The sequence below is a fragment of the Cheilinus undulatus genome, linkage group 11 (genome assembly GCF_018320785.1).
Source record: "Cheilinus undulatus linkage group 11, ASM1832078v1, whole genome shotgun sequence".
Classification (NCBI taxonomy): Eukaryota; Metazoa; Chordata; class Actinopteri; order Labriformes; family Labridae; genus Cheilinus; species Cheilinus undulatus.
Window position 1 is genome coordinate 25,663,873 of NC_054875.1, and position 17,508 is coordinate 25,681,380.

At 40.3% G+C, this 17,508-nt stretch overlaps 2 protein-coding genes across 2 annotated transcripts; both read left to right on the forward strand.

The window, feature by feature from the left end:
• Positions 1-6,202: 6,202 nt before the first annotated feature.
• On the forward strand, positions 6,203-8,533 carry hoxc9a (homeobox C9a). The gene is made up of 2 exons (XM_041800150.1): positions 6,203-6,838; positions 7,779-8,533. Exons 1-2 carry the CDS (start codon positions 6,295-6,297, stop codon positions 8,021-8,023), a joined length of 789 nt encoding a protein of 262 aa, XP_041656084.1. The 5' UTR covers positions 6,203-6,294; the 3' UTR covers positions 8,024-8,533.
• Positions 8,534-11,882: 3,349 nt separating this feature from the next.
• On the forward strand, positions 11,883-15,425 carry hoxc8a (homeobox C8a). Its single transcript, XM_041800152.1, has 2 exons — positions 11,883-12,631; positions 13,881-15,425. Exons 1-2 carry the CDS (start codon positions 12,196-12,198, stop codon positions 14,198-14,200), a joined length of 756 nt encoding a protein of 251 aa, XP_041656086.1. The 5' UTR covers positions 11,883-12,195; the 3' UTR covers positions 14,201-15,425.
• Positions 15,426-17,508: the final 2,083 nt, after the last annotated feature.

Consider the following 17,508-nt stretch of genomic DNA (forward strand, 5'->3'; position numbering starts at 1 on the left):
ATGATATTAGAAAGACAGAAAATAAAGCTGACATTTTTGTGAAGACAGTTAGAGACAATTATCTTGATTTCAGCCCTAGATACAAATGTGCTCATACTCGCCTTTTCACTCTTTCTTCTGGATAGTGTAAATCCTCACATTGCTTTTTTTTGCATGCATTCTCCTTTCCTTGGATTTTATCCCCTTTTGCGCGAAGCTGAAGCGTGGTTTAGGTAGTTTCATGTTGTTGGGGTTGGCTTCCTGGCTCGGCAACAAGAAACTGCCTTGATTACGTCAGTTCGTCTTCATCAAGGGCACAATTTCCGCTGAATTACCCTATAGTCACCCAGGTCTCCGCAAATGGCATTGTAAATGAACTGGGCTGCAGCAATACCTTGGACAGAGACGTTTTCTTTCTTTGCTGTTATTTTTGTGGCGGGGCTGTAAAAGCTCTGAGGCTCTCACAGGGAGAATAGGTTGTAAACAACATGGGGTAAAGTTTTAGACGGCGTTGTGTTGCGTCTGACAGCTGCTCCATGATGAGCTGAATGGACAGATGGATGGATAGGTGGATGTCTCATTTGGACTCATTAATTTATCTTGCTGTTGGATGTGGCTCCTGAACAGGATATTGATGTGTATTGACGTTTAAATGATCCAATAGGAGCTTTTATTTATTTTCTGTGCGCTTTATTCCATGGCTGATGGCAATGTTTTCTTCCTAAATGCATTTTTTTGCTAAAAGAAAATTTAATATTAAGAAATAGCCCAGCAGGAAACTGTAGTACACTGTGTGATCAAAAATACTTCTACGCTTTTATTTTATTTTGAAAGTATTTCCCTCAGAAATGGCACGCATTTGCACTTCTACGCATGAATGTTCTCAGCAGTTACAAGTTCTGTTTTGTCAGTGAAATGTTGGCTTTTTTAAAATCGTGTACAGAAGTTTGTTTTCATTGAATAGTCTGTATCATTTATGCAAATACTTTATTGCTTTTGACGTCAAACGCCTTTCCAGGCCCGTTAACCCAGCTTGGGTTTTGTGCGTATTTTATGTGCCCTACATTTTCTAATAAAGATATGCATTTATAATGTATTTGGAAATAGTTTAATATTAAACAAATTCTTATATCCCTGTTAAATACAGCCTTTAAAGGTCTTAATACCAAACTATTTTTAGTGAATGATTTGGCTTCACATGTGCTGAGTTTATGCCTGGAATTTCTGTGAGCGACTCTATCACAGAATTGAATCTTTAGGTCTCACCATTCCCAGCATTTCTTTAATTTTAGCTTAAATGGAAGTGTTTAACGATGGCATGTTTGATATAACTAAATGTTATTGATCACAGTAACACACTGTAGGTCTCTGAGAGTGACGAGCTGATGTAAAAGACACACAATAACTTTATTTATAGAACAGTGCGTTCTTGTGGCGCAGTCAGCATTTTTCCTGCTGTAGGGTCCAGTGTTTATCCTGGTCACTATATCCCCTTGTTTTCTCAGCCCCCCTCCTCCTTTTGGCGGTGGTGCAAACTGGAAGAGACAGTCTGGAATCCAAAGTCACTTTCATTCAGCTGAGTGAATGAGTGTCTCCACTGGAATGCATCACTGACAAAGACTTTACAGCGCTGGAAACAGCCCCGAGAGCCGCACAGATTCACCCTAAAACCATATACGCATAAAGCAATTTAGTAGACTTTGTAGTGGCGCACAGGAACTGAAGGTTTCACACACACACTTCCTCTGGACAGCTCGAGAAGTGTTACTGCCACTGGCATGATCAGACATGATGCACCAACCGCCAACGGCTTATCTCGTTTTCTTTTTCTTTTTCTTTCTTTCTTTCTTTTTTTTTTTTTTTTTTAAATTATTGCATTTCTCCTACGGGGTTTTTATTTGTTCGTTTTTTCATGGCGGTTTTTAGCCAGTGGATGATTCCACACAGTTTAATTCATTATGGCTACTTTTTTCTTTGTATTTTTTTTTTGCCAACTTAGCCTGGAATATATGAAAAACTGTTTATTTTGTCTTGATGTCTTTGCTATTTATAGCTGAGAATAGTTCTGTTCGCACTCATTATTTATTTTTGAGTTGACCTGTTTACGCATTGACGGCGTTAAGAAAACAGATTTCCCAAAAATCAAGTTTTTTTTTATCTTTATTTTTAAGATTATTGTCTTAATTCTTCAGATTAAAAGAACTGATCTTATTTTCGGTATGACAAGGGTATAAACTGTAGATTAAACCACAGCGTCAGGCCTCGACGCCTTGAGATATCTTAATTGGTCAGCAGGTCCCAGAGAGTATTTTGACCGAATGGAAACTTTTTAAAATTGTTGTCGGTGAGGAAAATATTTCCAAAGAAGCTTGGAATTAAGAATTACGGATTTCAACTCTCAGAATGGCGCGAGTACCTCGGGACACTAGAATAAACTCCATTTTGTATTCCAGAAATGTTTGGCCTTTTATGGCAGCCTTATCGCAGTACTTATTGAAGTGGTGTGTTCTGTTCTGCACGCATGTTATGTTAATAAACCTTCCCGGATTGACCACCAGTTTGACCGTTTTATATAGAGAATGGATTTAATTCACAAACTGGAATTCATCTACTTTGACGCTGTCATTACGCAGAAGCCTCTAAATATCACAATGCGCGTGTTAAATAAAGTTGCGTAAGGACGCATGGCTGACGTTTGTTACTGATCCAACCTGTATCTGACGCGCCCGGGGTGTGTTGATGGAAATATAAATAAACAAGTCAAAGACTTCCTTGACAGTGAAGACGGACTGTATTTATCTGAACATGCACAGGAGATTATTTTAGCTTGACTATCAGCCTTCTATTATCAATGCTTTAATATAACCAGGATACACGTCAAGACGCACGTGCAACCTGTCAATCCAACATTCTGGAGTGTGCACCCTTTCTGAAGATTGACTTTTTTCTTGGATTAAATCATGTTTTTTACACGGTACTTATATTTCTGAATTGACTCTTATAGTCCTTCTAATGACAGTGGTATGTAGGTATCAGTGTGCGTCCATAGGCCATATCTTTATCAATAATAGTGACAGCACAGTGGTACACCCAGTCTGTGCCACACTTATTATATCGTTCTAAGATCGTACTTTTGAAATATGACGGCTGAAGGCTGCTCTTTAATGGCTTAAATCTAAAACAAAAACAACACTTCAGATGGGAACACGCGGACGTTAGCCTGCAGGCCGGCTTCATGCGTCAGCGTACACAAGTAGCCGTTGTTTTTCCACAGCGCCTTTGCTTTTTAGAATGGAACAGTTAATCGTGTAAAAGCCAGACAAGAGAAATGCCAGAGCCACAAAGACTGATGGCATCGGCTCCAGTCTTATTTATCATCATCACTAGTCATCGGTCGTTATGAAGGGATATTTCCTGGTTATCCATGAGACGTGCTGGCATGGCAACAAACAAACACCCTTCATATAATCGGACTGAAAGAGATGCACATGTTTTACGGGCTTTAAAATATTGGCGTTTTGGGTATAAATGTAAAAAAAAGTTTCTGTGGACGAACAGAGAGAATCCACACGACGGCTTTGACTCTGATTTTTATGCATAAGCTGCTGCTTTTTAAATATTAATTATTGGATATTGTATTTACACAGTAATATGCCTTCATTAAACTCAAAACAAACTATCACTATTTTCTTTCACCATCCTTTGATGGCTGTGTCTACTTGAAATAACAAGGAAGGGGGAAAAACTAAATATTACAGTATGAAGGTAAAGGTTGCCTTCCTCTCCGGCCATGCGATCAGAGATGACTTTGTTGCATCCTCAGTTGAAATTAAAAACACAAAATCACAAAAGAAACTTTAAATGATACCATCACTTTAATTAGAGTACAGCAAGCATAGGCAAACAATAGGAATTTGATATCATATTAAAAGATACACACTTCTAATTGATGGACACACCCGCAAGAATCACACTGTCATGCTCACGCTCTCGTTAAAACACGTATATAAGTAAACACAAGGGTTCACGCGCACACCAAAACATTAATGGTTCTTTACTGGGTACTTGTTGACAGAGATAGAAGCTACATCATGTATTTATATGGCCATATGTTACGGTAATAAAGTCTCCCTGAGCACTTTTTCATTCACTTTTAATGGCAGCAGCAGAATAAACGGGCTCAGACCTTCAACCTGCACAAGAAACACACATTTCAAACTATCACATTTAAGATCTGCTACATTTACTAAACGACTTTTATTTCCTTAAACATGGGGGGAACTGTTTGACTCAGCACACACTTGCCCCCCCACCCCCACACCACACACACACACACACCAGGATACACACTCAAACACACACCAGGATACCGTTTGGCACTATCTGGGTTAAGGTCTGGCGTCTGGCCTTTTAAATTTCATGGTTGAATCTGAACTCAGCAGCCATGACAAACATGGCACTTCATATGCGCGTTTTGTATATAGTTGAAGTTTTGAGGTTGAAATATTAGAGTGCTGTGGCTAATAGTTTCCAACTGTGTGAATTTAATTAGACCAAAGTGGAATATGAAGCTAAGTGCTGATGTCTTTGGATCATTGGCGCATGGCGATGACAAAGCCAACATTTTATGCCCGCGTAGACGTAATTGAAGCAATTAGCACGTTATTATTTGAATTATTCTGTAGGTTTTATTTTCATTTTTTTATGCGTAAACTGTCATTTTGTGTTTTGCGTGACGAGCAGTGTATCCGTGCGTAATTTGGATTACAACTATCATGTAACTTTGGCACAAAGAGACTAGAGAATACACTTTTTATATTTTAGGATGAATTACATTTATTACGTTTATTTCACAAATCATTGATCTAAAGTAACAAGCTAACTTTAAGAGAAATTGCGCACAGGAGGTATTTTAAAAGCCTGCAAGTCACACTCTCCAAAAAAATTGTGTGGCACATGATTACGCACAAGATTCAATCTAATCACAGCAACGCGCAAGAGCAAAGTTTCCTAAAACACGTCCAAAGATCCTCCTGCACTGTCAGTTATTAAAATACACACTTTACACACTTTGGCATATATCTCAACCTTTTTTGCACCTGTGCGTAAACGTTCAATATTTATGTCCTAATTAGTGTAATATGTGCACCATGTGACATTACGGGCTTCTTTGGTTACCCTTTTCTTCGTCCTACAGTGGTGTTATTCCTGTATAAGAGTAGTGTTATTTGCCAGTCAAGCTCCACCATATAACAGAGTGAAACTCGTGCCATTAGCTCCAGCAGTAACATTATCCCTGTTATGAAGGCTTCCATGTATTTAGCCTTCTAACGAACCTTTTTACCTCCTCTGCTTGGACTCTCCTGTCCTCGGCCTCTCTCTTTCTCTCTGACAGGAATTATTTCTCTTGTATTCAGCGCTGCTTGGGTTTTATGTTGAGCGGAGAACTCGGATGCAGCCTTATTAACGACACGTTTATGAACAATCAAATGGTCCTCGTTAAAATTTATTGATGGGCATAAAAACATGAACGGTCACTAGCCGAATATATCCCGCTGTAGTGGGCTGCTTGTCAAGTATTTGAATCCCCTCCTCTCCTATCTCCACAGATCCCATTTAGGAGATATTTGCTCTGTTGATCGCTCGTTAAAACTGTGCAAACTTAATGCTGCTGTATCCTTCATCCTGTGTTTTTAATCCTCCATCTCGTCTTTCTGCAGCTACAATGACAGCTTCCTCCTCTCTCTTTAGACATAAAAAAAGACATTGCAAAAGAAGTTACAAAACCTTCATTCATCATATTTGTTGCTGGTTTGCTAAAGATAAGAAGCGTCAACAATCCAATAAACACTTTAATGCTGTAACACTATCCACAGCAATGACTGGGGCTACGGTAGGTTTTGCCAGACAGAGATTAATTACACCATCAAATAGTTCCTCTCTCGGTTTTAGACGTGATGTGCGCAGGGCTGCACTGCGCCTACAAAGGTCCACAGCTGCGCCAAAGATGCGTATTTTCTTTTTAAGGAAGCGTGTGGTTGACGTTACCTCTGGCATGTCCATGAAAAAAAGCAAAAGAGTTCATTCTTTAATCCCATTTATGTTCATTGGTATCCCAGGATAAGCGGCGCATTGATCCACTGTACAATTTTTGTGGGGGTAAATATAATCACGTGTCAGCGAGGCAGCCAATAGCAGGCGAGGAAGCGTTGAGAAATAATTACCTGCCTTGATTGTTCTATGGGTAGATAAAAAAGTACACATACACTCCATATAATAATCGGATGCATGTAAAAGAGTCGGGGAGGCTTCGACATGTCGACCACGGGTCCCATAACTAATTATTATGTGGACTCCTTGATCAGCCATGAAAACGAGGATGTCCTTGCTGCAACTCGCTTCTCGGCACCCGGTTCGCACCCAGCCGGCCCTCGTCCTCCGTCTCTAGTACCGGAGTGCGCCGACTATCCTTCCTGCAGCTTCGCACCCAAGCCTCCCGTCTTCTCCACCTCCTGGGCCCCCGTCCACTCCCAGTCTTCAGTGGTTTACCATCCATACAGTCATCAACCTCACTTAGGCACAGACTCGAGGTACATGCGCTCATGGCTGGAGCCGATATCAGGCGCGGTGCCTTTCCACGGCTACCCGGGGAACAGCAGGCATTATGGGCTCAAGCCCGACGCCTTCCAGGAGCACAGAGCCGGAGAGTGCCTTGGCTCCGGAGGACGGACCTACACGGATTATCTGTACTGTTCCTCCACTGACATGCGGGACAAGACGCAGCAGAATGTCCCCTCTCCCGAGTCGGAGCTGCTGGCTTCAGGGAAACATAAAGACGAGAAGCCGGAGCTAGATCCGAGTAAGTTCAAGCTCCTTTTACAACCGGGTGGCTGTTTGGGATTGGGATTGTGTAAAACCGGTTTAGAGGCATTTTAACGCTCTGCATATAAAGTGTAATTATATAGACTTTAACCCCCTCTTTCAGCTCAGATACGCATAGCCTCTGCTAGGGGGAAAGCTTAAGGAACTATAAAAGACAAACGCTACCAGGCTAATATTGGGGCTATAAAAGCAGACAGGGTTATAAACATGGACTCAAAGCTACAGGAGGACGTTGAATTTGGACTGATGTTACAAAGTTTTCTCTTTAACTGTCAAAAACCTGAATAAATATTTACCACTGAATGCGCCATGATGCATTTTACGACCATGTTTTGACCTCATGTCTTTATACGACACATGAAGGTCTTATAAGCCGACTTATGTCCTGTTTCCTTTTCTGTGCAGGCCCATTACTGAAGAAAAGCCACATTTTGACTCATTTGATCCCCCAGCTATAAAACACGTGATTTAGCCATGCCATAATGAGTAGATAGTGTGCATATAGCTCCAGATTATAATTTCCTCCTCATCTCTGAGTCCAAAACAAATTCACATGACTCTTGCAGCCAACTTGAGGAATGCAGGGACATACTCGAGGACTTTCACCACGGACCTGTAAAGGCTTGAACCACGGGCCATTTTATGGGCCAATAAAGTGAATAAGCGCATTGAGTATTTTACGACGGTGTTATTCACAAGTTAAGGGGACAAGGAGGCAAATCAGTGTAGAGTTGGATAGTCTACGGCTGAGAATCATCCTTCTAAGGGTTGTGGCTTTAAAAATAAAGGCTCGTCTAATTATGTTTTCATATTTGATTTTTTACGCATTCAGATCCTCAGTAATTATAGACAGTTAAATGGGATGTGCCCAAATCTGCTGCCCTTATTTCTTTAATATTGCTGTTTTCTTTTTGCAGATAACCCTGTTGCAAATTGGATACACGCCCGATCCACTAGGAAGAAGCGCTGTCCTTACACAAAGTACCAGACTCTGGAACTGGAAAAGGAGTTTTTGTTCAATATGTACCTAACGAGAGACCGTCGGTTCGAGGTCGCGAGGGTCCTGAATCTGACGGAGAGGCAGGTCAAAATCTGGTTTCAGAACCGGCGAATGAAGATGAAGAAAATGAACAAAGAAAAGAGCGACAGCAAAGAACAATAATAATCAAAATGGGACTGCTGCAGAGAGAAAACCAACACTAATAACCACTAAGTCACATGGACAGCACAGATATCCCTCCTTATCTTCATATTTATCCATTCGTTGGATTTTTGTATTAACCTTCTAACTCTGAGACTGTTTAGTTGATTTCCAGAGCACATTTTTTGGGGTGTTATAGAGAAAGAGAAAATCTTCTAGAAGATAATTACATTCTTTCACTTGGAAAAAACTCCATGTTTTCTTTTCTTCTTTATTTGTTAAAGCAGTTATACACGTTGCAGTTTGGACACTTTGAAACTGTCTGAAGAAAGATGATACTTGAATTCTTTTGAATTTCACAAAACCATAATTTATGATGTGAATGTTTTAATTTCCTTTGTACGCTGTTGTGCAGGTGTAGTATTTTGTACAGAACCAGAACATCTGCGCTCGGACTCGCCTGTCTTGTATTTTTTTTTTGTGATAGTTGTTGCTGTATTTGTGCATTTCTTCTTTTTTGATTGTAGCGAGTTTAACTATAGACTGTAGATATAAATATGAACATAATCACTAAGTGTTTGCATCCTGTGTTCATTGATCGTGTTTGCGTCTTTACGCATTTCAGGCATGAGTTCATGGCTGCGCAGGGCCAAACAAACACGAGCTATGTCAGTTTCAACCAAACTATGTCCTTGATTTGAAAACCGCAGGAGTGCGGGGTTACCAAATCAATCCAAACTACGTGATACAAACAGATGGGTGTATTTAAAATAATTTAACCTCAGCTATTCACCCTCGTTATGTTTTGACCAGCGAGCATTCCTTTAGGTACAGCTAAGGCCTAAACGAGATGCAGATAATGGCGAGCTCCAAAACTTCACGTTGTCTGTGCAGGACATTGTTTTAATTTCTCTGTGCAATTATTTAAACGTGTGTCTTTATTAGTCTTTAAAAAAATCTGAGCCACGTGCTGTTAAAATTATGCATTTACTAAAGGATGCAGGTGTGTGCAAGGGAAATAAACACGCGCGTAATGTCTCTATTATAAGGCAAAAAAGGCGCAATAACTACATCTTTTGCGTAAAAAACTACACTTTTATGTTTTCCTAACTTCCGGTTATACTGGTTTGCTTTTTTCTGTTCTACAATTAAGTTATACAGAGCAACATGTTGAAAGAAACTTTAACAACTGTGATAAATTCGTAGAAATTATTTTATCGCTCAATACTCTGGATAAAATATTGAACGATTCAAAACTATCTCAACATGTTTTCTCCTTTTAAAGATGGTGTTTGTTTTTAGAGAATAAATACTGCTTCAGTATTTTTTCTAAATTAATTACCTCTTTAATAAACGTGGATTGTTAATTTTATAGCCTAAGACGTTCTCTAGGCCCTAAGGGGATCAGAAAATGTGCGACTTAATTTGAACATCTGAGTTTCGAGTGAGAGACAATTTCCCATGTCTCGCATTTGTTTCCTCGGCTCGGCCTAAATTGCCTTTTTGTGGTGGCAAACAATACAGACAGGATGCTGTAATTTCAAAGCCCAATCCAGTGTATTTCCGCTCTCCCCGGACAAAAATGCCAGTTTTACAGCCCCTGTTGGAGCTCGGCTGTTTGTCTCAAATGCAGACCAACAAAGCAAACTCGACTGACTGGCTAGACGTCTGGGCTAAATTACTTTATGGTTTTAATGGACGCTGCTGCTGCTGGACGCGTTCAAAGGAGAGTCATGCGCACCGGTGAGGGGACTGTTGCCTGATGGGCCAGCCGCAGCCCCCTGCACTTCATCACATGAGTGGGCTATTAGCCTACAGTTAGATGGAAAAAGTCGATAGTTATTGTGCATAAATAAACGTGCATGAGTGTTGATATCTCTTACATGAGTGGGTAGCGCCAAGGACGGAAAAATAAAATCTAAAAACAACTTTTCCATCTTATTTTGACATAGATTAGACAAAAGGCACAAAGGTGCACGTTCAGTCTGCTTTAAATCAGCTTTATTTAAAGACAAAGACTGGCACAAGCTTTGGACAAATGTGGAGATTCTCTCAGTCTCGCATCAAAGTCTCCTCTGATTGGTGGATTCCTTCAGGTTTATGGGCTTATTTCAACACTAGATGACGCTGTTGGTCCATGTTTTGAGCAGGATCTGTGTGTTGAGGGCACTTTTTTACAGCTCTGTGGCTTGGCTGCAAAATGAAGAGTAACCTATCGATGACAAAATGACAGATATGGTCACCCGCTGCATTTGGTGTAATCGGCCACAAAACAGAGCAGAGGAATGCAGAGAGAAGGTTGTTGTGTCTGGCACACTGTGTGTGTACAACAAGACAGTTTTTATATTTTCTACTTGAAATTTAGGTTTTATTTTCAGGCTTTGATTTTATTTTCTTCAGTGTTTTATATTAAGCTGTCTTTAGTAATTTATTTGGATTTATCAAATCCTTTGACCGTATTTTAGGTGTTTCAGCATGATCTAATATCTGTTGTTTACCTTTTTAAAATGGACGATTTACGCATGAAAAGGTCTCATGTTTTTGGAAGGCACCGTTTTCAGCATTATATGTGCTTTTACGGCACTGTGTATTTTGGCTCTGTGACTGTATATAGTTCAGGATTGTTTTTTTTTTTCATGGTGTAAATCTTTAAAGATTTACTCACAAAATATTTAAAAAGACACAAAACACCAACAGTAAATTACCAGGAAAAAAAATCAATATTTTAATTTATAAATAACAGATGTATAACAGCTGTACAAGCAGTATAAATACAACAAATTGTAGTATCGACAGGACAGCAGCAAAATAATACACATAATACACACGTATAATAATAATAATAATAATAATAATGATAAAAGGAGAGAATCAATGTGATAATTCAAATGTTTGTTGGACATCAGCAGCTCAAAGTCCTGAGAATTGTGCATCAATGATTGTCAATCTGCATATTTATGGAGAGTAAAGGTCTATAAATTCGCGCAGTGCGCCTTTCATATTTTACGATGATGTGAATCAAACGGCAGTAGCCACAGAAAAAAAAGGCACGCGGGCATATTTGGAGAGAGAGCCCATATGAGCATGGAGAAGGGGACCGTGCGCGCGCTCATTGTAGCTAAACATCCAATGTAAAATTTTATGAACTCCTCCACGTGGGAGATTTACTGCGTATCCTCGTCGGTTTTACGGGGTCAGTAAGCGGCACCTAGTATTCACAGGTCGTGTTTATATTTGCGTGTGTCGGTGTTTTACTGCGCGTGGTGCAAGTGTGACGCTCTGGTCCTGTACTGGCTTTCAGCAGCAGAGTCTAATTCTGATTTTACTCCAATATCCACATGCTCCTGCATATGTAGTGTTGTCATGTGTAACATTTTGGTTCTCATGAACTTCCTGGATGCCATGTTGACCTCCTGGAGCTCATAAAAGGTCAACTATTTTCAGAAATTAGAGTGTAACCTTTATAGAGGACTGTGAGGGCGAACACAGCTCATGTTGGCGTCATCTGCTAAAAAAAAGAGGGGAAAAAATCAACTCATTAATGCAAAAATAACAAGGTGCACTACAAACTGAGAATAGAGTGTGGATACTTGACGTGTTCTTTTCTTTTCATGTGAATCTTTCTCTGACATGCCCATTGATCAGCCTGTAACAAAGCTCTCGTGATAAACACAACATGGATCATATTTAAAGCCTCTTAGGTTGTTGCTTATGATTAGTGCGGCTCCTCTCAAGGTGGAAATATACGTAGGGCCCACGTCTGACCGCTCGTAGAAAGATGAAGGGGTGGGGGAGCGGAGGGTGAGAGGGGGGTGACTGTGGTGGTGGGGGTGCTGGTGGGTTGGGTGGGAAGCTTTAAAAAAAGGAAAAAGAAAGAAAAGCGTCTGTGACTGTGCCGGTCGACCAAGCCACCTTAAGCTTAAAGCTAAACGCACATGCATGCCATGAGCCGGGTTTGAGCCTGTATGAAAAAAAAACAAACCCCACTCACGACTGCGAGAGAAACCCGATGAGAGGAACGACTCAGAGAGAGTGAGCTGCCGTAGATTGTCCAAAGGGGCAGCGTTTCTCCTAGTTCCGGTTTGTCTGCCTGTGCGCGCTGTGCGAGTTGGGACCCTAAACAAAAGGCTGCCATCATCCTAAAGGAGATATTCTGCCGCGAGAGAGCCCTGTCTGCTTGATGCTAACCAAACATGAGCTCTTATTTTGTTAACCCTCTTTTTTCTAAGTACAAAGGCGGCGAGTCACTGGAGCCAACTTACTACGACTGCAGGTTTCCACAAAGCGTCGCCCGCAGCCACACGCTGGTGTACGGACCCGGAGCAGCCGCACCGGGCTTTCAGCACCCGTCCCATCATGTGCAGGACTTTTTCCACCACGGGACCACGGGGATCTCCAACCCCGGATACCAGCAAAACCCCTGCGCGTTGGCGTGCCACGGAGACGCGACGAAATTTTATGGATATGAAGCCCTTCCGAGGCAAACGCTTTATGGTACCCAGCAAGACGCAAGCCTAGCGCAATACCCAGACTGTAAATCGTCGAGCAGCTCTAACCCCGGAGAAGGACAAGGCCACTTAAATCAAAACTCCTCTCCCAGTCTTATGTTTCCTTGGATGAGACCCCACGGTCAGAAACAAACCATTATTTCCTATTCTTTCTGTCTTGCTCTGTGCGTGTGTTTGTGCACGTGTGCCTACCCTTGTGTTCGCATTTGTTTTTTTTAATATTACTCACCATTAAGGAGTGTGCGCGTGAGTGTGTTAACTATAAAACGAAATAAGTGAGTGAACATGATGGGGCACATAAGAACCTGTAGTGCAGGCTGTTGTCTCTGCAGCACATGTTCATACAGGGCTGAGCTGCTGCTTCCTTAAAGTGCCTTTAAACGCACTATTACAGATCACAGCGCATGACACCAGCTCTTTGAAGTCAATTATCGTTGACATAAGATATTTCACAAACTCTAACCGCACTTGGGGGAAAGATGAATAAGTCACAGTTAAAAATATGTAGGTGCCACACATTCAGGCACACACATAGACATACACACTATAGTAGCATGCAGAGTGACAGGAGTGTTAGCTCCAACATAACACGACCTGGTGATACAGAATCAAAGTTTAGGAGGGTTTATTAGGGGGTAACTTGACCCTTAAGGCCTCCATACTTCTATAGCCGTAATAATAACGGCTTTATGTTGTTATGACCTCTCCTCCATTCATGGATCATTCTGTTTCAGCTATCAGGCCACTAAAACTCCACACAGGTGTAAGCTCTGAGAGATATTGGCCCCATCTGTTGTTACAGTGCAGCTTTATCCCATCACTGTCTTTTCTTACACTTTAACCTCTATTTTTCCCTCCTGTGTGCGTGTCACTTGTGCGTAAAATCTCCACCTGGTTTGTATAGGGCCTAGACAAATGTCTACAAAGATGCCAGTCTGATTGATTTTTCTGTACAGGAATTTACTTCAGTGCAATAATGTGGACTTCCTTAAATAAAATGATATGCATATATGAAGTATGCTTTTTTTTATTTTAAATACACATTTTCATTTATACTTACCAAAATAAAAGACGTGTCATATAGCTTAGATCCTGCAGAGAGCTAGATCAGACAATGAAAAGTATTTTTATTTGAATTATTTTTGCACATGCGTGCAAACTGGCAGCCTGTTTCAGTTTAAATGCAGTAATCAGTTAAAATAAAGGCTCTATGAGTGGAGTTTAATTTGAAAATTTAGCTGAATGATTAGTATTCATGCTGAAGGAGAGGCGAAAGTAAATGAAACATTAATTATGACTCCTCTGAATGATTCTTTTTATGGGGGTCTGTGGTCAGCTCATCTAACCTCTGGATTTTATTCCCCTCCAAGCCCCAGGAAGACGGAACGGGAGGCAAACCTACAGCCGCTACCAAACTCTGGAGCTGGAGAAGGAGTTCCTCTTCAACCCTTACCTCACGCGTAAAAGGAGAATCGAGGTGTCCCACGCCCTGAGCCTCACCGAGCGCCAGGTGAAGATCTGGTTTCAGAACAGGAGGATGAAGTGGAAAAAAGAGAACAACAAAGACAAGTTTCCGGGTCAGAGAGGGGAGGCTGAAGCCGAGGCCGAGGAAGAGGGCAACGAGGACGGTGAAGGGGAAGAGGCCGAGGAGAAAGAAGCGGAAGAGAAAGAAGAAGAGAGCAAGGAGTGATTTTATGGTCCTTTTTATGGTTATATGGCTGAAAAAAAGGAGAGGTCCCATAAACAGAGGAAGAAGTCACAAGGAGGCTGAGAGCGTCAACTTTATGACCACCCTTTCATTTTGTCAAGAGGGGACAGGAGTCCCTCACTATCTCTGTCATTAATAGACAAAATTCTCCCACATTCTCCTAACATGCTCCCATTTGGATATTTCTGCACACGCAGATTTCCTTTCATAAAACAGGCGCCCTTTCAAAATAAAGGGGTTAAATTAAAGCGCATGTTAGACGGAAAATGGCTTAGCTGATTTTTTTTTATTATTACAAATTTGCTTTGAATACTTCTTTCAGAGAGAATAGCCAAACACGACAGACGCCGCCCTGTGTTGTAAATAGATTAACAGCCTACATTTAAAAGAAACATGGACGTCATTTGTAAGCGAAATGTAGGCCTATAACTTAGTAGTATGTGTTCAAACATCATCGCAGCAAATACATGGCTGTACCAGACCATGTAGAAACCACAATTTTTATTATTCTAATTATCAATGTTACTATTTTACTCGTTTTCATGTGGATGGCAAAGATAGACAAAGATATAGCCATTAGCTCCTCAGACATGTTTTTATTTCTAGGATTAACCAGGGAAATGCAATCGTTTGAAATCCTTTGATGCTACCTAAAACCTGGGGGAATTGCAATAGAGATTTCTGAATATAGAGATTTCATATGGTTTTAATTTGAAAAGTGTTCTATTATATCAACCTTATATGATTAAGTTATGTATGTAGCGTTTAAGCCGATATACAGTATACACTTGTTGAAGACAATTTGTGCGTCTTTGGAAGACAATTAGCTCAAATGTTGAGATTGTAACCACGGCACTACCTAAACTCAGAGCCTTGCCTTTTCTTTTTTATTCCTCACTTGTGGCATCGCTCTGATTTAAACGCAAGCTATATTTCCCCAACAACTAAAACTGCCTATAACGCACATGTACTGTGTATGATAATACCTGCTACAATTACAACGAGTTTTAAAGTAAGGGACTTTTATTTTGATGTGCTGGTGATATAGCGTAGTTGTTTTTGCACTGAATATAATCTTTATGTACGTCTTGTTATATATTGATGTTAACAATATGCTCGTTTCCTGGTGTTTTCTCCTGTGAAAGACGGAATTGTGTGTCCCCGCCATTGTTGATGTAAAATCACAAATAAACAAGATGGCTCACAATCATTTCTGTTTTTTATTGTTATTGCAGCCTCTGAAATTACCCCCCTCTCATTTTCTCCCCCCTCACTCATAAAAATGGCTCGCATACAGGTTTGAAGTGAAAAACAATGCATTATTGTGCTCTTGTTTATCTCTATGCTAATTCAAACTTTTGTCTAAATATGAGCCAGACTTTCCAGAACTAATTTCACACAACAATAATTCAAATAAGAAATGACTCAAAATGAACACTCTTATTTTTCATCTTGCTTTAATTCCAGCTCAAATATTCACCAGGATGGCAGAGACAATTAAAGCCTATTAAGAAGCCTTTAACTAAAGTTTTCCTATTTAAAACTTTTCAGCTCGTGGCATTAAAAAACGCCACGCATGCGTTTGCAGATGTATCCTTTTACCTTTTAAGGAAAGTTGGAGAATTCCCTCTCACAGCGTGCGCACTCTCCAAAGCCCTGCGTCGTGTTTGATTCATCCTCTTAATAAGAAACTTCCTCTCTTCAGGGAGGACACGAGGCTTCTCTTAATGAATCTTGGATGAATGATGGCTGTTTCAGATGAAGAAAACATCTGGCGTCATCTTAATAGACAGACTAAATAAAATAATAATGATCATGAAAGAATGAGGAATGCTTTATACTGTGCGCTCTTGTATCAAACTTGGTGGCAAACCTTCCGGAAAGAACCAAATAGGCCACGTGCAGGTAATATTGAGTGTTTCATATCATCCTGACAAATTTTAATGTTGAAGAAATACAGTCAAGAAACTGTGAGGAATATTGTAGTGGAATAAAAACAGCAGTGTGGAGCAAAACAAACAAACAGGCCACTTGGAGTGGGGCTGCATCTGACGGACTAGGATGTTCGATTTTATTAATATGAATCCTGAACTCTTCGCCTCCTTTTTTGTGATCACACAGTTTCACTGAACACAGGATGTGTTTTTATTTTGAAGGGCGAACGCAGACTCGTTAATTTCCTCATTTCTCTTTATTTTTCCAGCGCTAGCGCATATTTAAAACCCTGAAATAATGCGCAATAGTGCGCACTGCTGTCTCTCTGTAGCTGTTTCAGCTCTATGTGGCTAAATTATTCAAATCTACATGGTGTAGTGACTTCTCTGTTTTTGTATCATTACAGTTTAAGACTATTTGAATAAGGTGAACTCATCCATTCGATGTGTTTAAGAGACAATGTGGATGCAAATAGTTTAGCGTGAAGTAAGGTGTGGCTGTTTTCTCTTCTAAGGAATGTTATTTTTTTAAAATCTTTTTACTAGGCTGCCCGAGACAAAAAAATATTTTTTAGCTCTGAAAATTGAATCTTTTATTTTGAAAATAATCGTCTAAAGGAGATCGAGCTCTATTTAAAAGAAACACAGCTACTCTTTTTAATTTAAATGTATTATTATCTTGTTATTTCTGTGTTTTTTTTTTTTGTTTGTTTGTTTTTTGTTTTTTTAGTTTTGTTTTTTGGTTCAAGCATAGACAATATCAGTAGCATAACTGTATGAATCCTGTTTGCCTGGTATCAGCTGCGTAATTTTCCCAAACTAATTAAATCGAAAAGACTCCTGCTCAAATTAAAATGCATCAAAATTTAAAAAGAATACTAATTTGTGGCAAGCTGCTTTTTATTACTATTATTATTATTATTATCAAAATCTAAACCCCTGATTCTCTGATTCAAGCCACTCGGTGCCTACATGTGCTTTTAATCTGTTTCTGAATGAATCTGTTTACCACGTCAAAGCGCATCCTTTTCACACACTCCCTTGTGTGTGGCTTTAGAAAATTCCGGATGTGTCCCCTAAGTCACAGCCATTCTACAGCACGGATGTGCCCATTGTGAGTGTGTACTTTTACCACAGCGTTGACATTCCCAATAAAGTTTAGTGTACCTGCTGTAAAGTTTATTGGCGGTGTAAAGGCAAGGCTGGGATGCCTCTGCCTCTTTTGTCTGTGTGCGCTGTGGCTCAGTGTGGAGATCACGGCCTGCAAGGACAACATGCACATCTCAGACAAGTATGTAAGCCAGGCTTATTTATTATTTGACTCTAGGATATTAGATTTATTCATAACTGGGACCG

Coding starts and splice junctions, on each gene's coding strand:
- hoxc9a (XM_041800150.1), top strand. CDS start 6,295: ATGTCGACCACGGGTCCCATAACTAATTATTATGTGGACTCCTTGATC. Junction 6,839..7,778: donor GAAGCCGGAGCTAGATCCGA/GTAAGTTCAAGC, acceptor TTCTTTTTGCAG/ATAACCCTGTTGCAAATTGG.
- hoxc8a (XM_041800152.1), top strand. CDS start 12,196: ATGAGCTCTTATTTTGTTAACCCTCTTTTTTCTAAGTACAAAGGCGGC. Junction 12,632..13,880: donor TCCTTGGATGAGACCCCACG/GTCAGAAACAAA, acceptor TTCCCCTCCAAG/CCCCAGGAAGACGGAACGGG.